At 44.0% G+C, this 20180-nt stretch overlaps 2 protein-coding genes across 6 annotated transcripts; both read left to right on the plus strand.

Annotated features, from left to right (window-relative positions):
• The first annotated feature begins 314 nt into the window (after nucleotides 1-314).
• LOC136517518 (E3 SUMO-protein ligase SIZ1-like) lies at nucleotides 315-13275 on the plus strand. Of its 5 annotated transcripts, none has more exons than XM_066511108.1 (18): nucleotides 315-707; nucleotides 1314-1394; nucleotides 1752-1794; nucleotides 2096-2174; nucleotides 2288-2450; nucleotides 2597-2730; nucleotides 3570-3638; nucleotides 4340-4427; nucleotides 4993-5068; nucleotides 5238-5311; nucleotides 6857-6964; nucleotides 7295-7456; nucleotides 9070-9174; nucleotides 9649-9729; nucleotides 9809-10997; nucleotides 11091-11145; nucleotides 11747-12092; nucleotides 12858-13275. In XM_066511108.1, exons 1-17 carry the CDS (start codon nucleotides 681-683, stop codon nucleotides 11775-11777), a joined length of 2565 nt encoding a protein of 854 aa, XP_066367205.1. In that variant the 5' UTR covers nucleotides 315-680; the 3' UTR covers nucleotides 11778-12092; nucleotides 12858-13275. The 5 variants fall into 5 exon arrangements, with proteins under 5 accessions (XP_066367205.1, XP_066367203.1, XP_066367201.1 ...); XM_066511106.1 differs by lacking the exon at nucleotides 11091-11145 and adding an exon at nucleotides 12523-12599 and having other exon boundaries at nucleotides 316-707; nucleotides 11747-12035; XM_066511104.1 differs by lacking the exon at nucleotides 11091-11145 and having other exon boundaries at nucleotides 316-707.
• Nucleotides 13276-17639: 4364 nt separating this feature from the next.
• Nucleotides 17640-18098, plus strand: LOC136515287 (TPD1 protein homolog 1B-like). Its single transcript, XM_066508927.1, has one exon. It carries the CDS (start codon nucleotides 17640-17642, stop codon nucleotides 18096-18098), a length of 459 nt encoding a protein of 152 aa, XP_066365024.1.
• The last annotated feature ends 2082 nt before the right edge of the window (nucleotides 18099-20180 follow it).

The following is a 20180-nucleotide window of genomic DNA, read 5'->3' on the forward strand; positions in this document are numbered from 1 at the left end:
GACACTTCAAACTAAACAGGTTTCAGCTAGCAATTTTTTCACAGCTTACGGTTTTCCACAGCCACAGCCACAGCCACAGCCACAGCCACAGCCTGTCAGCCCGGCCCATCTTGGACCGGGGTGGTCCATGCCTCCATGGTGACGCCACGAGTGATGCACAGCGCGGGTGGGCAGGGCACGGCACGACCAACCCCCCCACCCCCACCCACACGCCGGCTGGGTGGGTCGCGGACTCGTACGGCCCCGCAAAAAACCGGATTTGATAGCGGCCGATACGTCCGCCGCGGCGGCTGAATAGGAGAGAGAAACCGCCCCCTCTCTAGTCTCTCTCCTCCCCCTTCTCGACGAACCCGTCACACAGGCACGCGCGACGAGACGCGAGCCAAGAGGTGGGGGAGAGAGAGAGAGAGAGAGGTAGAGAGAGGAAAACCCCGCCCCCCGTCCAGGCAGCCGTCGTCGACGCAAACGGCGGAGGCCACAGAGACGCCACGCGAGGGAGGAGCCGCCGCCGCCGCCGCCGCAGCAGCAGCAGCAGCAGCAGCAGAAGCCCCCGCGCGCGGCCGCCGACGTCCCCAATTCGGCGCCCCGATCGCCGGATCTCCTCGCCGGCGCCGGGGGCCCCGATCGGCCCCTCCCCATGCCCGTGCCCCTCCAGGGGTTTCCTCGCGCGGGCGCCGGCCATGTCGGACCTCGCTTCCACCTGCAAGGTATACGCCCGCCCGCGCCCAATTCGCCACTCGATCTCCGCCGATTCCCCTCGAATTTCCCGGGGGATTCAGCTGGGCCCGTGGGATTCCCGCCCCTGCCGCCGCCTCGCTGCCGCCCGGCGGTTAATCCCGTGCCGAGGTTTAGATGGATGGGATGGACTGGCTGAGAGCTCCGACCCTAGTTTTTTCCAGCGCTGGCTGGCACCAGTGCCTTCTTTTCAAATGTGGAATCGCTTCGGCTTCTTAGCCCGGGCATGCTGCCCGTTGTAGTCCAGCCCCGAGCTTTGGATAGAGCTGTGTGTGTTGTTGGGCTGGTGTTGTGTGCTGTCTTAGCCGCTGAATCAACCTCTCATGTGTTGTACTGATTGATAGGCTAGTGCTGGATCCTTCCGTTGCATGACGCAGCACTCATTTAAGCTGCTCCTAGCTAGCGCATCGCTAACCGACAAGATTCGCTCTTTATAAATCGTTCTAGAGTCGGTAGTTCTGTTTTTTCCGGCCCATGGATCAAACATGGCAAGTGTGGCGGTGTACTTCACGTGCGCAGCAACATGGAACGGTGCTCTTGAAGATCTCACACGCTGATTCTTTCCTTGTTTGTCACAGGATAAACTTGCGTATTTTAGAATAAAGGAGCTCAAGGATATCTTAAATCAGCTGGGTTTACCGAAGCAAGGAAAGAAGCAGGTCAGCAATTGTTTTGCTCTCTTATTTTGGCTTTCGAGCACTTTGTTTCTACTCCTGGATGTGTATGATTACATCAACTGAATGGAAGCATGGCATACGAGTGTCCAGGGCGAACTAGCCATCTGGCAGTACATCATTGTTGGGTCTGTCTGCTGTAGTGCTGTGCACAACTCGCTTTGGCAGTAACCATGGGTTTGTAGGACAAGCTTCAATTCAGTATCGCAATTTCAGAAATCAGAACCATCTTCTTCTTTTTTTCTCCTTGAATGAACACATTCAGAATCTCATCTTCACTATACTTGCCTCAGCTTTGCACTTGATGGTATCTGATCCATTTTTCATAATCGTTGATCACAGGACCTTGTTGACAGGGTATTGGCAATATTATCAGACGAGCAAGGTATGGCCGGTCTTTGCTGCATATTTGCTCCCCCCCTATATTGCTGTCTTTAACTGCTGCATTTTTTATGGTTCAATATTACTTTTCAGTTGTGCTCAAGCCAGTAGGTTTGTTATGCAAATCTGTGCCATTGTAGTTTAATAATATGGGTCATTTCTTTATTTGTCCTTGAGCTGATGATTGGTCAATAAAAAATCTCTTCCGTTTTAGAGCATCAGCTAGTTCGCATTTTCTTCTTCTGAATCACTAAGTTTGGTCTTTCCATGAAATCTGGCTCTTAAGCTCAATTTGCTTATTGCAGGTCAACGCCATCATGGATGGGGAAGGAGAAATGCTCCTACAAGGGAGGTGGTGGCAAAAGTTGTTGATGACACATACAGGTTTCATTCCATCTGTTTCTAAATTTTCAGTACAAGAATACATACCAGAGAGTTGACTATGTCAGATGAAGTTGTTGACTTAATTCCTTTTGGTGCCTCGGTGCTTTCATTAGCAGGAAAATGCAAGGATGTGCTCCTGACCTTCCCTCCAGGAGCCACAGTGGATCAGATTTCAATCATTTCAGGCCCAAAGAGGAATCTTCTGACTTCTACCAAGTAGAGGCTAAGGTTCGCTGCCTTTGCAATAGCACAATGCTAAATGACAATATGATCAAGGTATCTTACCCTTTTATATATGTGCATGTATTTTGTTTTCATTTGAAAAGCACATAGGACATGAAACAATTTATCTTAACTGCAACCTGTTTGTTTTGGTGTCATGCGCCTTGTTAATCTTTTTTCTTGCATCTTGTTTCCTGCAGTGCGAAGATGGCAAATGCCAGGTTTGGCAGCATATTACCTGCGTACTCATTCCAGATAAGCCCACGGAGGGTGCTGGCCCTGATATTCCACCTCATTTTTATTGTGAATTGTGCCGACTGAGCCGGGCAGACCCGTATGTTCCGCTACAATCTGTTTGGCTTTCTTTGTTTCACTATACCTTTTTTCAAGAGTGGCTTTTGGCATGTCCTGCTATAGCTAAAATGTTGTGAATGAACTGTGCTATGGTTTTCCTTTCCTGTATGGTTTACCTTTTTTCACTCACCCAGGGTTTATTAGACCCCCCCCCCCCCCCCCCCCCCCCCCCTCTTGTTCTACCAATTCCTACACTTGATTGATCTGGTAAACTGGTAATTGATCCCATAACCTCTGGTTTAACAGCCCATGCTACTGGTTGCTTGGTTGTCTGATTGAATGTTTGTCGTACGTTTGATATGTTTTTATGTCGGTACTTGGTACACATATGGATGCCATTGAACTTGCCATTTTTAACTGCGGTATGCGCTGAACCTTTTGTTGTATTTATGTGAACTGTTACACCCATTGTTTGATTTTTCAAGCTGGATACTTGTATGATCACTCTGTAGGTTAAGCGACACTCTTTGTTGTCTTTGCCTGAGTTAATAGTGTGCCTTTAAGGCCTAAGCTCTTTCTTCTCTTTGCTTGGCTAGAACATGCTGATGGTTTATTTCCTTCTGCAACAAATATAACATGTAAAGATAGCCTACTTATTGAAGACTAAAATGCTTGATGTTTCTAGTTTTCTATGCAATTGAAGTTACTATGCCTTTTGGTTAGATCCTCGAATGTATTATGAACAAAAGCCGCTGATGAGACTTGTAAATCTGTTTAGGTGCTCTGAAGTTGGCATTGCACTTGAACAACTTTATTTAGAATTTCTTATTGTCTGCAATTCTTGTTCTCATTGCTTAATTCCACCCTTCGAATTTGCAGGTTTTGGGTGACTACAGGAAATCCATTACTACCTGTGAAATTTATGTCATCTGGTGTTGGAAATGATGGGTGGGTCTATAATGGAACTTGTTGTGGTGGCAATAGTTTATCTTACAACAATAATCATTCCCTTACCTAATGTGCATTTCTTTAATTGTTTCTTTTTTTTGGGGGGATTGTCAATACAAGTACATTACACGTGTCATAGTTAATGTCAATTTTAGGTTTGAGGGGAAATTGACACTCCGTTGTTGTCAGGAATTATTATTTTAGCCATATGGGTATCTATATTATGCCATTGATGCTGTGCTATACATAAGTATATCCTTGTTACCCAATCAACAAACACTAATATCTTCAACAACAGTCATATATACTTCAGTTCAGGATCTTTGGTTAGTAATTAAATTCCTCTGTTAGATTTGACATGATAATCCTCGCAGTCTTGTTGATTGCTAATACAAGCTTTTACTCATTGATATGAATGTATAACACTAGTACTCATTTGCATGTAGTGCCGTACAATGTTCATTGGTCTGTTCTTAAAAGATGCATTATCAGTCTGACACAGCATCCAATGTATGATATATGTGGCCATTTCTATGATAAGGTGGTCCATAGTTGTGCTTTTGGCCCATATATGCTAGATAATGGCATGTCATTTGAGTAGACTTAAACTATTCTGCTATTTTAGTTTGTATACTATCTGCATTGATGTTACTGTGTTGCTGATGCATAAATGTTTCCTTGTGAAACCTTCATATCTCTAGAGCAAGTGTACCTCAAATTGTGGAGAAGACCTTCCAACTTTCCCGAGCAGATAGAGAAACAGTCCAGAGACCAGAATATGATCTCCAGGTTTGCTCTCTCCTCCACAACCTAAGTTTCATTTGCCTCAATCCTGATAAAAATCTTGCACACTTTATTAATGACATGATGCTGCTATGCCATAAATAAATCTTAGCTGTGGATGATTATGTTCTTTCTTTAACATAGTGTTCACGCATAGTACATGGTGATTATGCTATGCCATAAATAAACCTTAAAGCACTGAGGAAGAAAACATTGGTGTATGTGAGATTAGGTCACTCGGAGTGTCTGAACTTTGTCATTGAATCAACCTCTTTAACATAGTGTTCATGCATAGTACGCTGATGGAAAATAGCTATGTATGATTATGACCTTTCTCTAACATCAAATATCTTTGATTTCTCATGTCTACCCCACTTATGAGTTATCTACGTAAATCATTTGCAAATTGTGTGTGCAATAGAGACTTGAGTGTTGCACATTGAGAGCTTCTGTCAAAAAGATCTTGATTTGATGTATTAAGATTTCTCATGTCCTATCCAACAAAGAAAAAGCGACTGGTTCTGTTGCACAGTCCTGTTAACTACCGATTGTGTTGTTGGTTTGTGGACAGGTTTGGTGCATTCTTATAAATGACAAAGTCCAGTTCAGGATGCAATGGCCTCAATATGCAGAATTGCAAGTGAATGGTAATGCATAAAATTTTATTGTATAACTTGGATTTATTAAAATGCATTTGGGCTCAAATCTTGGCATATATGTTGTATAGATATATCTGAGCCATATAGGTTTAATTTACATTGATATTTTTGCGAAATTAAGTGATTGCCAGTGTGATATTTAGTTCTGTTTGTTCAGGTATTCCTGTACGAGTAATGACCAGGCCCGGTTCTCAGTTACTAGGGATAAATGGACGGGATGATGGACCACTGGTGAGTTTATTCTTACTTTGTCCCGCTGGTAGGATCTGGATGCTGGTTGGACGGACATTTGGTACTACCTCTTTATTTCATTTGGTGGTGGTGGTTTTTTTTTTTTGGGTGGGGGGTCTAACAAGCGTTTCCATTATCTTTTGGGCATGTTCTTTTGGGTCAGTTGTACCTTTTAAATGAACTCCATTAGAACACAGCGGCTTGTTTTTCATCCGTTTTTGTGTGAAGTATATGAAGGGGTTAGTAAAATTAAGTATGTCTGCGTTAAGCTTGTTTTGTGGTCTTCACTCTTGTGGCTTATACTCCCTCCATTCACTTGAGGTTACTCTTATGGCTTATACTCCCTCCAGTCGTTTGTACTTGGTGCTCAGACAGGGAAACCAATCTCGTTTGTTCCTTGTTTTTTTGTCTGTAATGTCAACTATATATGACTGAAGTTAGTAGCATTGTTTATCACTATATGGCACTCTTAACAAGATCTGAGCACATTAGCAATTTGACATTTTTTTTGTACATGTGGGACAGTCCTCTTGAGATTCTTAAGAGCATATGTTTTGGCATGATACAGGATCCACTTGATTTTCTTCTGCTTTCCTGAAGCCAGGAGTTATGGGGGTTGAAAAATGGCCTTTTACCCCCCCCCCCCCCCCCCCCCCCCCCCCCTGCCTTCTTATAAAATGTTGCATGTTCTTGATTCATGGCATAGTCTTGGAAATAGTGTTATGTGAGCCTGAAAACTTGATGCCATATTAAATTACTGGCTAAGATACTGGAGCACATGTTCATACTTTGTTTGTGAAGGTGCTTGCTGGCCATCACCTGGTTCAGATGGCACACATTTTGGCCAAACCATTTACAAATATGGTACTGGTTTTTTGTTTCCCATTGGCTGGCTTTTTTACTCAGTGTTTATAGTTAGCTAGTGAAGCGCATGGTTTACTTCTACATCGAGCTGGATTGTGGCATGTATCATGTCATTCTTGCGATGTGGTGCATGTGAGGATCCATGGATACTATTTTCTCTTTTTTGGCAGAAAGCGTCTTGCCTTAAATTGGCTGAACACACAAGTTTATATTCAATGATGCTAGCCTGCAATCTGCATCATAGGAGTAGTAGGATTGTAAGGCTAAAGAATGCCATTGGGAAAAAGCAAAATAACATAAAAAATAATATGAAATAAACCATGAGCATACAGAATGGCATTATATTAATAGACCATTTCCCCCAAAAAATTGAATAACACATTAGCACATAGCCCTGTAGTTGATTTGAGGCAAGTCCATGATGCAATAGCCATTGTCAGGTTTTATCAAGAGATTTCTAGTGCTGATATGAAACATGCTATGAGGCAAGATTCAAGTTATACTCTTCTATCTGTACATTCAGAGATAGAAAGCAATTGGGTGCACATTTCTAGCATATGGAGACCTAGTTTCAGTTTTGTAGTTGATATGATAATTTGATCGCAATGTTGTATTACTCTGAAATTCTTTTTTCAAGTTCTGTTCATGGGTTAAATTTGTCATTCTTGTATGTTTTTGCAGGTAACCACATGCAGTAGAGAAGGGATCAATAAAATTAGCTTATCAAGAGTTGATGCCCGAACCTTTTGCTTTGGAGTTCGAATTGTTAGGAGGAGGACTGTTCCTCAGGTTTTGTTCCTTTGGCTTTCTACATATCATGTAGTTGAAATGACTATAGGATCACATGATTTCCTGTTCTTTAAATGGTGTATAAAGAATGTATTGCCAACTTTTAGCTTGTTTCATGTTAAATATCATCTAGACAGCAATATTTTGTGTTGACAATTCTTGTTAAAGCTACCACTTTTTTTATTTTAAATTTCCTGTTATGTTTCAGAAAAAAAGAATTATCCTTGAAAGGAAAAACTACTAATTCTATTCACATATTTAGTGCATTATTCACCGAGCTGTGCTCCATTTACTCTTCTCTTTCTCCTTGACACTATTGTTGATGTTCAGGTATTAAACTTGATCCCAAAGGAAGGTGAAGGGGAGTCTTTTGAGGATGCTCTTGCTCGTGTCCGTCGCTGTCTTGGAGGTGGAGGTGCTACAGACAATGCTGATAGCGATAGCGATCTGGAAGTGGTTACTGAATCTGTTACAGTCAACCTTCGTTGCCCTGTGAGTGTTGTTCTGCATATATATGTTTTTTATGACTTTTTTTTTGTTTGGCTTTGTTACATATATGTCAGTACCATTTACAACAACAACAACAACAACAACAACAACAACAAAGCCTTTAAGTCCCAAACAAGTTGGGGTAGGCTAGAGTTGAAACCCAACAGAAGCAATCAAGGTTCAGGCACGTGAATAGCTGTCTTCCAAGCACTCCTATCTAAGGCTAAGTCTTTGGGTATATTCCATCCTTTCAAGTCTCCTTTTATTGCCTCTACCCAAGTCAACTTCGGTCTTCCTCTGCCTCTCTTCACGTTACTATCCTGACTTAGGATTCCACTACGCACCGGTGCATCTGGAGGTCTCTGTTGCACATGTCCAAACCATCTCAACCGGTGTTGGACAAGCTTTTCTTCAATTGGCGCTACCCCTAATCTCTCACGTATATCATCGTTCCGAACTCGATCCCTTCTTGTATGACCGCAAATCCAACGCAACATACGCATTTCCGCGACACTTAGCTGTTGAATATGTCGTCTTTTCGTAGGCCAACATTCTGCACCATACAACATAGCAGGTCTAATCGCCGTCCTATAAAACTTGCCTTTTAGCTTCTGTGGTACCCTTTTGTCACATAGGACACCAGACGCTTGCCGCCACTTCATCCACCCTGCTTTGATTCTATGGCTAACATCTTCATCAATATCCCCGTCCCTCTATAGCATTGATCCTAAATATCGAAAGGTATCCTTCCTAGCCACTACTTGACCTTCCAAACTAACATCTTCCTCCTCCCGAGTAGTAGTGCCGAAGTCACATCTCATATACTCAGTTTTAGTTCTACTAAGTCTAAAACCTTTGGACTCCAAAGTCTCCCGCCATAACTCCAGTTTCTGATTCACTTCTGTCCGGCTTTCATCAACTAGCACTACATCGTCCGCGAAAAGCATACACCAAGGGATGTCCCCTTGTATGTCCCTTGTGACCTCATCCATCACTAAAGCAAACAAATAAGGGCTCAAAGCTGACCCTTGATGTAGTCCTATCCTAATCGGGAAGTCATCCGTGTCTCCATCACTTGTTCGAACTCTAGTCACAACATTGCTGTACATGTCCTTAATGAGCCCGACGTACTTCGTTGGGACTTTATGTTTGTCCAACGCCCACCACATAACATTCCTTGGTATTTTATCATAAGCCTTCTCCAAGTCAATAAAAACCATGTGTAGGTCCTTCTTCTTCTCCCTATACCACTCCATAACTTGTCTTATTAAGAAAATGGCTTCCATGGTTGACCTTCCGGGCATGAAACCAAATTGGTTCAAAGAGACCCGCGTTATTGCTCATTTAGGTATCATTTACCTTTTTCAATTTTTTTCTTCATATAGGTATAGGTAGTAACAAACCACTTTTACTCTGTCAGGTGGTTCTGTGCCTACCTAGCTTAGTAGTATTAGGAGAGTTGCTAACTGTTATGTATTTACTCAAGAGCAAATATAATCATTATACTAGGTCTTTAAAGTATATGTTTTCTGGTTGGCTATAACTGGCATGTTGAGCTAAGCCGCTCCGGTGCAATTTGCAATTGGAATTGTATCTAATGTATTTTTATTTTTCAGAATAGTGGATCCAGAATGAGGATTGCTGGAAGGTTCAAGCCTTGTGTTCACATGGGCTGTTTTGATCTTGAAACTTTTGTGGAATTGAATCAACGCTCACGCAAGGTCAGAATTTGTGCTTGCAGAAGCACATTCAAATATATATTGTAACTAGGCCTGTTTTGAACATCTGTTGTAGTTGGGCTTTGGCCCAGGCCAGGCCTAATTTTTGCCTGCGCAATAAGAGTATGGACTGGTTCAATACGCTTGATCAATGATCATGAATACCCAAGAATGCCATTTTTCTATTATTATTTTCGAGTAGGAAATACAGTGGAGATAGAAAAAAAATGTTCTGTTAATAATTTTATGGGCATGATCACGCCATGCTTGAGATGCATGCAAGGTTAGCCAAACTAGGCTACCCTTGGATAGTAGTCCATGGGGGGTATAGGGACTATGGATGAGGAACCATCTTTACCCTATATAAGTGCTCTTTTCCTCTGCCACACTTGATTTATTTATATCATGTTTTTCATTTTACATGGTTTCATATTTTGTATCCTACCTTCCTGATTGACTGTTCTTAGTTTTGTGCAGTGGCAATGCCCAATATGTTTAAAGAATTACTCTCTCGAGAACTTGATGATCGATGCTTATTTCAATCGGATTACTTCTTTGGTAGGTTTTTGTCTCACATTTTATGCCTTATGCTGGAATTTGTTATGTGAGTTGATTTCTGTTTTCATTTTGGATGTAGTTGCACAATTGCAGTGAAGATGTTAATGAGCTTGATGTTAAACCTGATGGGTCATGGCGTGTGAAGGGTGATGCCGCTACCAGAGATCTATCTCAGTGGCATATGCCTGATGGTACTCTTTGTGACTCAAAGGAAGATACAAACCCTGGTGTCACAAGTGTTAATGAGTTCAAGAGAGAGGGTACTTCTGATGGACATAGAACTTTGAAAATTAAAAAAAAAACTAATGGATCATGGCAGGTTAGCAGTAAAGCAGATGATAAAAAACCTGTGGTTAGACATCACATCCAAAACATCAATGGGTTCTCAACACCAAACATGCCTATTATCAGTAGCCCCACTGGGAGTTACCGAGATGGCGAAGATGCAAGTGTGAACCAAGAAGGGGGTGGTATTCAATTTGATATAGCATTGAACCAAGAGTTTGACAGTTTTGCACATAACTTTGGTCAGACAGACAATACAGAGGATAGACAACAACAGCCACAACATAATGCTGCAGATGTCATTGTTCTTAGTGATTCTGATGAAGAAAATGACCCGATTGTTCGCCCGCCACCTGTCTATGCAAATACTCCTACAAATGGTGACAGTTTTCCTTTCGTCACTGATGCTCCCGGAACTGGATATCCTGAAAGGTACCAGGAGGATGCTGGCGTTGGTACAAGTGGCCTTGGTTTATTGAGCAACAATACTGGTGATTTTGAAATAAATAACTGGCAAATGCATTCTTATCCACAACCAGAGCAAGGGTTCCAGTTTTTTGGGACTGATACTGATGTTGGCAATCCTTTTGTTGGTCCACATAATTCCTTTAATATTGCACCAGAAGACTACTCGCTTGACTGTAATGTTGGCATAGAGGATCCCTCTGCAGCTCACGATGTTTCAATTTGCCGAAACAGTAATGATGTGCATGGAAGCTTGGTTGATAACCCATTGGCTTTAGCAGGCGACGATCCATCTTTGCAAATTTTTCTTCCAAGTCAACCTTCCATTGTTCCCCTTCAGGAAGAACTAAGTGAGCATGCTAATACTCCAAATGGAGTCCACCCTGATGATTGGAGGATATCTCTTACGCTTGCGGCCGGTGGAGGGGGTAATGAAGAGTCTACAAGTGTTGATGGTCTAAAATCACAGCCAAAAGTTCCATCGAAAGAGGCAGGAGTCGAACCTTTACTTGATGCTGGTTTGTCTCCCTTTTATGAATTTAATTCTTCTCTTTTGTGATCATTTTGCTTCTAAGATAACGGTTTGCTACACTTCCTTTTCTTTTTGGTAGCCTGTCAACCATTTCCAGGATCATCAAGGTTAACTTTTGAAGGCAGGCATCTTAGGTCGTACTTTTTTCCCATAGAAAATGTGCAAAGTCTGATATCTTAAAATAGATCCCCATAAACTATTTAATTCTCTAGTCAATAAAATGAATGAGTAGGATTTTAGCAACTTTTAGAATCTGCCTTTGATTACTTCTGGGTAATAGATGACACTTGATGCTGAGTGGCTCAACTTATCCCCTTGTACTCAAAACTGTCAAAATGATGTCTATATGCATACAGCATACCTATGACTGTGAACTGAGTTTAATCAAAACCAAATTTCTGAAGGTTTTCCATTTCTTATCAACTTGTATTAGCTTGTGGTCCTGTAATATCTGTTGGTTGCAGAGCTTTATGGATTCTATGCTTGCATAGGAAACAGTTTTGATGATTTATTAATTACTAGAATAAAAAAGAACTATCTAGCTCAATTGCTCAAATGTGAGTCCAGATTCATTAAACCAAATTTGTAGTATCAAACTATGAATTTGGTTCAATTCATAGTTTGATACTACAAATTTGGTTTAATGAATCCGGACTTATTGCTGCTGTGTTCTCAACGACAGCTATCTGCATACTATACATGTTATTGTTGTAACATTTTTGTTCTCAATTGCAGCTTCTGCTCTCCCAAGCATGAACAGATGTAATGGATCTAATCTAAATCCAAGAAGGATTGAAAATATATTTTCTCATCCTCGCCAACCGCGGTCTGTTAGGCCTCGTCTGTGTTTGTCATTAGATACTGATTCAGAGTAGTTTGGACATCACATTGGGATAGCTGAATTTGCTACTAATCTGGCAAAGTTGGCTTCCAGAATCTTGATTTTTACTGTGGAGGGCTATCAGGTTATTGTGGTTGATACAAAGAGAAACACCAGTGTGGATGCTTTGTTGCATTAAACCTGGTAAGATCCTAGTGTTCTATATGATCCAAGTGGGATCTGCATAGAGTTCATCAAATGGTAAGGATAGACGATCAACTTCTTTATGTGATGGATTAGTTGCTATGTTTTATGAACTAGATTGCAGTTTGTGATTCAAGTAGCCGATGGGTAATTGAACATGCTGAACACTGCATTGGAGATGATTTCCAATGCCCCATGAAATAAAAGTGAAGTTGAGCAGGATAAAAAGAAGCAAACAAAAACTGCTAGGATCTGATCAACAATCTACCGAATGATCATAGCCTACACTTCTCCTGTTAATACTATTTATATCCTTGGTGGCATTGTTAATACTATTTATATCCCTGTGGCATTGTGTAGGGTTTCATCTCTAGACAACTTGCTTGTTACTCATATCCTTCACACTGCTCTTGCTCACGCGCACTCAACCTGGCCTCCGCTCCTCTCTTGCTTCTCACTGCTTCCCCTCACTATTCTTCTCCAACAGACCGATCTCTATTGTGGCCCCCTTCTGGATCAGCTGCTGCTGCCGCAGATGACCCAGGCGGCTCCATGGCCTTTCTGGTTGGTTCCCTATCGATTTCCTCTGTTCTGCTCTCCAAACCCCTCGCTCAAACTGCTTTTGGCTAGGTGTCGGGGACGCCTTGTTCTCCGCGAGTGCTTTGTCACCTAGGCGATGCCTTAAAAACACTGCCTATGTGAAATTTGTCGATTCAAAATGTCGCTTGATTGTTTAGCATGAATCAATGTGAGTGCATGTAGTTTCTTTGCTAGTCCAACTGATGAAACCTTGTGGTAACTGATGTGTTTTGTGTATTTCAGGTTGGTACAGGATATTTTCTAACTGGGAGTGGTTTAATGTGGCTAGTGGAGCAGGCTGTACATTTTCCCTGACATTTACTGGGTATATGGAATAGGGGGCCATCACTTGGCATAAGACAAATACATGTGAATGTTTTGTGTGTACCATCATTGTATTTAGGGTTTGGGTGCTAATTTAGATGTTTATTACCGTGATGTTTGATGGAAAAATAAATTATTCCTTGAAGTGGCGGTCAATAAACAGAGCCCCCTTCGGTTTTTAGTCGGAGCTGCTGACCGTTCATCTGTTGTTGTTGTGAAGTGGTAGCTTCCGCTTTCGTTCAGCTTCAGCTTCCAACCATGCCAAAGTCGTGTCTAGCAGAGGGCAATCGCCATGGTGTCATGCAATACAAGTGCTCGTATATTTTGCTCTACAGGATGATAAGTTTCTTTGTGCATCATGCTGTATTATGCCGGTGTACCCCTTCTCATTTCTCGCTTCACCGAACTGCTTGGCATAGTTTGATATATCTGTCCGTTCATTGGTTCGGTACTCTTTACTAGTATGTGGGTGCAGTGAAGGTGCACAGGGCAGATCGGCAGTCTTCGGACTTGCCTGTGATCTGCCTGGAGTATCTACTGCTACTGGTACTGCCTACCGGCTAGGCATTGTGTGGCATCAAAAGTAAACTTGCAGGTGATGGTGGATTGTATCAGCTTTATGAACCCTTCTGATTAAAAGGTGCAGGTGGTGGTGAATTCGTTTCTTTCAGAACATGACAACACATTGTCGGTGTATGAATGGTGAGACCATACTCTGCGCACAAATATCTATCTGATGCTTAGCTGACCAACCCGATCGGTAGGCCGACAAAACCCGTCTTGTGCAAAAGAATTCCTAACAGTAGAAGGCAGGTTGCTAATTCTAGGTGCTCACTTTTAGCGAGAAGCCATCATGGAGCCCAGACATTGAGTCCCCCACCTTCGGCCATTAAAACTACCTAATCTTTATTCAGCCAGTTCGCCTTGTTTGTTTTAGTCAGGATTTATCAGCCAGTGTTTTTCTTTTACAATAAACCAGCAGCAGTCGGGTTTATTAACTCAGAAACCAACAAGCGAATAGGCTAATTGTTTGTTACGAAGATCCTAGATCAGCTGGTTGGGTTCTTTGTGGTGGAACCTGTCTACCCGGGTCAATTTCTTGACTTTGGCACGGTTGCTCTTATTTTTCTGGATTTGTTTTAGGATTTAATGGCGCTATGCTGACTAAGTTTAGAAAAGCTCTTCGAGATTATCTAAGATGAGCGAGGAACTATAGCACATACAAGATATAGAAAAGTTATTGGAGTGTACAAAGATATAAAAACGATTTTACTCAATGATTCTTTAAATAATGAGTTAGAGATTAAATTTAGAAAGGCTCATGGAGATACCAGGTACTATTTGGATTTGAGGAATTTCATAAGAATTTCACATGAATCTAATTCTTATGTTTTGCTTACATCACATAGTGTTTGGAATGGAGGAATGAAGTTTTCCTCTCCTATGGAAATCCTTGCTTTCCTTCATGAAATGGAGGCACGTGTGCTTGTATTTTTCTGAATTTATTTTAGGATTTAACGGCGCTATGCTTTCAATGGTAGATAACGTCCCCATTGACAGCGAGACACTTATGGTGACTTCGTGAATCTCATGATTAGGCTCAGTCTTTCAGAGGTGCTCATAGAGTAGGACTTACGTACGTGTATTCATAGGGTGAGTGTGCATGCATCTATGTTGTACCGTGTAATTAAAAAAAAAGATTGTCTAGGAACCTTCGATATCTCCTGCAACGCAAGCTTTCGAATAAAGTCTCTGCCAGTTACTTTTGATATTTTTTGTGGATCCAAGTGAAGAGGCCGGTGTCGAAGTTATTGGCGAAGGTTGCACATGAAGGTTACACTGGCATTGTCAAACGGTCCTTCAAGGACTAAGGACTTTGTCAAAGCCTCGAAGGTGAAATTATCACTAGTACATAATTTTTTTTTTTGGAGGCGGTCAAAAATGATTTAGGGAGGTGAGCAAAGAAACTACCTCCAATCAAAGGTCACGATTAATGCTTATTAACCGAGGCGGTTGCTTTGCCCGTCTCGGTTAATCAATTAAAAAAAGATGAGCCTAGACGCGAGCCCATCCAGGGCTACCATGCTCCGAGCCCGCCGCCGTCGTGTCCACTCCGCCGCGCTTCGAGCTAGATCCAGCTGCCTGCACTAGATCTTACCGCTAACTGCCTGGATCCGCTCGAAGGGAGCCGAGAGCCGCCTGGATCTGGGCACGGCCGCTTGGATCGAGCTTCTCGTCGGATCCGGCGGTGCTAGAGGTGCTCCGCCTCTGCCTCCACCGCGGTGCGTGCACCTCAACCGCCACCGCGCAACCCGCCGCCTCCGCTGGCCTGGGGTGCCATGCTTCGTCGGCCAGGGGCGCCGCCGGGGAGGAGACCCGCCGTGGTGGAGAGGAAGAGCGTGTGCCAGATTTGCCTCCTTGCGTCGCCACCGGCCGGATCTAGCCTCCCTGTGCCGCCATCGGCCGGATCCAGCCTCCTCGAGGGAGAGGAAGGGGGTGCTCGGAAGGGACAGGGTGCTCGAGAGGGAGAGGGTGCGCCGCCGTGCTCGGGAAAGAGAGCCTGCGCTGTCGGGCTCGGAGGGAGAGGCGCGTGGGAGGGAGAGGGGGCTCCGACGTCGGGCTTATGGAGGGAGAGGGGCGCGGAGGGAGACGGGGCGCCGTCGGGCTGAAGGGAGAGGGGGCGCTCGATGATAGATGTGAGGCTAGATTAACAAGTGTTGCCCGATAGAAAGGCAGAGATGGGTTTTTTGTGGGCTGCGAGCTAGGGCACTATTTTTGGAGACGGGCCTTATAGAGTGCTCGTCTCCAAAAATAGATTTACGGAGGCGGGCTCCTTAAGACGACTGTCTCCGGAAATAGACTATTTTTGTAGGCGGTTGTCTTAAAATGCCCACCTCCGTAAATTGATTTTACGAGACGGGCAAAAGTGACTGCCTGTGTAAATCAAAATGTCTGCCTTCGTTAATCATCTGGAATTTTTCGAGACGATTGGATTTTGTGGCCGCCTCCGTTAATTAAAGTGCAATGCCACACAAAATCAATTTTGTAGTAGTATATATAAATGAATTGTGTGAATAGCATTTTGCCTTAGGTCATTAAGGGATATTTAGAGGCTATATGTAGTAGTCATATGGGGGAAGGAATTGTGTGAATACCATTTTGTCTTAGGTCATTAAGGAATATTTAGAGGATATATATCTAGTAGTCATATGATGGCGAAACAGTCAATGTGAGTTGGAGTGGTTGAGCCACAGCCTATAAATAGCATGCTTATGTACATGAGAAGCCGATATAATGAAATAACTGAAAAATTCTTCTACAACAGCTAAGTCTTTTGCAACTTTTCGCACTCGACCTCAACTACACGACCTCAAACATGTCTACCAGACTTCTGGGAGTACGATAACAGTTGGCGCCATCGTGGTTCATTGTAGAAAGTCAAGACATCTTGAGGACGGCTCCCGCGAAGGCCGAAGGGTTCCAAAAAGGGTAAACCCCCATGGCCACGACCTCGAAGGGTTCTTTACCTTAAAAATCATCCGATAACAACGAAGCCGGTGACGCTGCAAGAGCTCGAAGATCCATTCAATGCATTCAACTTGATGATTGTACAACCATTAGATAACGTAGACAAAGAGAAGAAGCTAGAGCATGCAAATCGCACAGCTCCCACAGAAGTCGCCGATATACAAAAAAAAAAAAAGATTGCAAAGAGATCTTTCAGGAGAAAGTGTCCATCGCCTAGATAATTCAATTCTTAGACAAATCACCAATCTCACGCAAGTAAAGAAGCATCTCAACAATGAAATTGAAGCAAAAAATTGCCTCTACCTAGAAACAAGTTTTCCTATGACTTTCTGGGGCAACACTTTGTTGTTGGATGAAGATTCCTGCAAAGTGCGACTTTGTAGGCTAAACCGCCAAAGGGCATGTCAGTTCGCGTTGATCGATCCCCAAAGTCCTGAGCAAATGAGGTGAAGCTTTGAGCAGCAAGCCAAGTCCAGAAGCTAGATGATTGAGCTTCCATGGCGTCAAATGAAGGCTCCCTGTTTGGTAGAGCTCCGGGCGGCTCTGGCTGTAACTACTCATCTTTGCATTGTAGTGAGGAGCTATATATATTTTTTTCTCCTTTTTAAATAAACTAGGAGCTGATAAAGCCGCTACTTTTTATTTCACCGGCTCCTCCACGTATTGTAGCAAGGAGCCAGAGCTATCCCAAGCTAGGTCAAAAACTCTAAGCACATAAAGTCTCAAAAGTTAGCAGTTATCAACACTTTACCTTATGTAACGACCTAAATGCCCTGAGATTGCTAGAATCTTAGTCAAAGATTGGTGAAGGAGAGAGGGGTATTTACGTCATATATACGTGTAGTTCCCGTGCTATAAATACCCCTCCCCTATTGTATACATTAGTGACCAAGAGCAATACATGCTTTTCTCCTCCATTTATCTCGTGTACACCGCCGTTGCGATTCTCGGATCCCACCAGAGGCCATGAGGTGCTTTCAGAAGCGAGCTCCTTTGTTCATTGTAGTAAGCTTCCTCCTACTTCAAGCTTGTGTCGCCGGAGCTGCAGCTTCCAGCGTTTCTGCATCTTCGTCCTAGCTCCCTAGTGAAGCATGGCGAGACGGCGGCCGCCGTGCACGTCCGCAAGCTGCTCACCATGAGTAAGCAATACCTCACGTGCACCGTGCGCGGCTGATGCATGCATCTTATCTCTACGCCGCCGGGAACATTAACACACGTACTTGTGCTTGTGCAGCCACTGTACAGGCGGCGGCGGGGATGAGTGCAGACACGGCGGGGAAGACGGCGGCGGAGGCGGCGCCGAGCGAGTGCTCGGAGGACGCCGTGGAGGTGTCCCAGTCCCAGGACCAGCAGGGCGCCGACCTGCCGCCGCCGTCGCCGGGCGGCGTGGGCACCTACTCCGTCACCACCGCCAACACCTGCCTGCACTGCACGGTGCGCGACGTCCACATCTCCTGCGGGGAGTTCGGCCAGGCGCAGCTCGTCGTCGCCCCCGCCGACTTCCGCCGCGTGGCCGTCGGCGACTGCCTCGTCCGGGGCGGCGGCGCCCTGGGCCCCGGCGAGTCCGTCTCCTTCCGCTACTCCAGCTTGTTCCAGTACCACCTCCACGTCGCCTCGGTTTCCTGCGGCTAGCTGCTATAGCTTCTCGTAGTTTGGGCCGTGGCCGTCGTCGCCGTGCGCGTGCGCGTGCGCGCGTACATCGGTACATGCATGCTACTGTGCATGGCAAATAAATCAGTGTGCCTAGAGATTAGAGATCTTGGCAATTCTGTGCAGTTTAGTCGTAATAATGCTTTTTTGATCAAGCCCATTGGAAGTTTATGTATGTGTGTCCATAGGTCATAGGCTACGGACGATCATGCATGTCCTGTTCATATGCGTGGTAGCGATTCGGATTTGGGGATTTATCCATCACAGTTTTTTTGGCTCGAACCTATCAATTCGGATTTAAATTCTTCACTTTACTCGAGCCACGGGGGAGAGACGTCCCCAAGATGTTCCATTAAGAAGATGAACTTCTCACACAGCTCGATAAAATCTCTGAACCTCAGCCCCACCCATATATAGCGGCATCTGCATCCCCGTGAGACAGGACGACCATAGACCCCTGCTTTGGTGTGGCACAGATGATGAGATTGTTTTACCCTCAAGCCTGAAATTTGTCCCCATGAAGAATCGACCTCATGACCTGAGGGGTGCTTTTTACCCTCAAGCCTGAAATTTGTCCCCATGAAGAATCGAACTCATGACCTGAGGGGTGCCGCCGGAGCCATCTAACCAGTTCGTTCTTCACTTTACGTAGATGTTTGTATTTTTTCTAAGTTCGTTTTAGGATTTACGTGTCCGTTGAAGGTTCGTCTACAAGGACTTCGCTAATCTCAATATTTGTATGTTCATTATCCCGAAAGTGCTCATATAGAGGTAGAGTGTATGTACTCCCTCTATATCGTAATTAGAAGTCGTTTAGGATATGAGTGTGATTACCAAGGAGTCATTAATTAGAGGGTATTTTTTTCTGTCTACCCCTATTAAATACGCCTGCGGGTGCATTGTATACGAGAACGAATCAGAGTTGGAGTGGCTAGCGCAGTGCTGTTAGTGCCCCAAGGTCCTAAGTTCGATTCCTGGTGGGCACACATATTTTTGGATTTTGCTATTTTGCATGGCGATTTTGCATGCTACTGTGCGGAACGAGTCCATCATGGGCGCTCGCGCCTGGGCGCATTTGCTTTCAGTTTTGGTGCGGTACCATCGAGTTTGGGCGCCCGTGCCATTCAATTTTTCATTTTTTCGGCCTGGCGCTCGTGCATGCGACGTTTGGGATACATGCAGACAGCTTAATAAAGCGCCACAGTCCTTCAATTCATCATGCCACATCTATTCTTCATGCCACTTCGTTTGAGTAGTACTGAGCCATATCTTTAGCTTAGCATGGCTGATTTGCGGACTGGGTTCGATCTGAACGAGCCCGGCGATGAAGATGACGACGACGCCGCTACGTTCAACCTCGACGAGCACGAAGATGGTGACGGCAACGCTGCGTTTCATCTCGACAAGCCTCAAGATGACGACAACGCTGCTGCGTTCGACCTCGACGAGCACGACGCCGCTGCGTTCGATCTCAACATGCCTCCGATAGAGGATCAGAATAACAATGGTAATGGTATTTCCTTTTATGATATTCACAGCAGCCATGCAAAAGTACTCCGTGCCTATTAGACAGAGTTTGATTTGAACTACAATTGGAGTTGTTGAATTGGATCAGAATATGGAGCTGTTGATTTTGATTATTTACAGAACCATGCTGGTACGTACTACAAGTGCTTGTTAGCACAATCTTTTGAATAGAATATGTCGTCTGTAAGTTGCATGATTGTGCTTGTTTTAACAGATCATGTTGCTGGAACTAATGAACGTGCTTGTTTTAACAGAACATGCTGCTGTGGAGAACCCCACCGTGGAAGAACAAGTTCAACGACCTCACCGAAGGAAAGAAATGTCTGAACACCTTCGAAAACAAGTTTATCAAGCTTTGTTGGCTAGGAGCAACAATGGGAAACTAGGCAAGAATGACACTGCAGCTGTTGCCGAGCAATTTGGGCTTAATATTCGGTCAGTTAAGAGGGTATGGCGGAGAGGTAAAATACAACTTGCAAACTCAGTTCCGGTTGTGGTTTCTAGTCTAAAGAAGGGTAGAGTAGGCCGTAAGCACAT

This window comes from Miscanthus floridulus, chromosome 17 (assembly GCF_019320115.1).
Source record: "Miscanthus floridulus cultivar M001 chromosome 17, ASM1932011v1, whole genome shotgun sequence".
NCBI lineage: Eukaryota > Viridiplantae > Streptophyta > Magnoliopsida > Poales > Poaceae > Miscanthus > Miscanthus floridulus.

Bases quoted from the DNA above. Each gene is read 5' to 3' on its own strand.
- LOC136517518 (XM_066511104.1), top strand. From the start codon at position 681: ATGTCGGACCTCGCTTCCACCTGCAAG. The intron at 3,639-4,339 runs GTGGGTCTATAA...TCATATCTCTAG, and splicing joins TCTGGTGTTGGAAATGATGG to AGCAAGTGTACCTCAAATTG. The intron at 10,998-11,746 runs GTTTGTCTCCCT...TCTCAATTGCAG, and splicing joins CGAACCTTTACTTGATGCTG to CTTCTGCTCTCCCAAGCATG.
- LOC136515287 (XM_066508927.1), top strand. From the start codon at position 17,640: ATGCATGCATCTTATCTCTACGCCGCCGGGAACATTAACACACGTACT.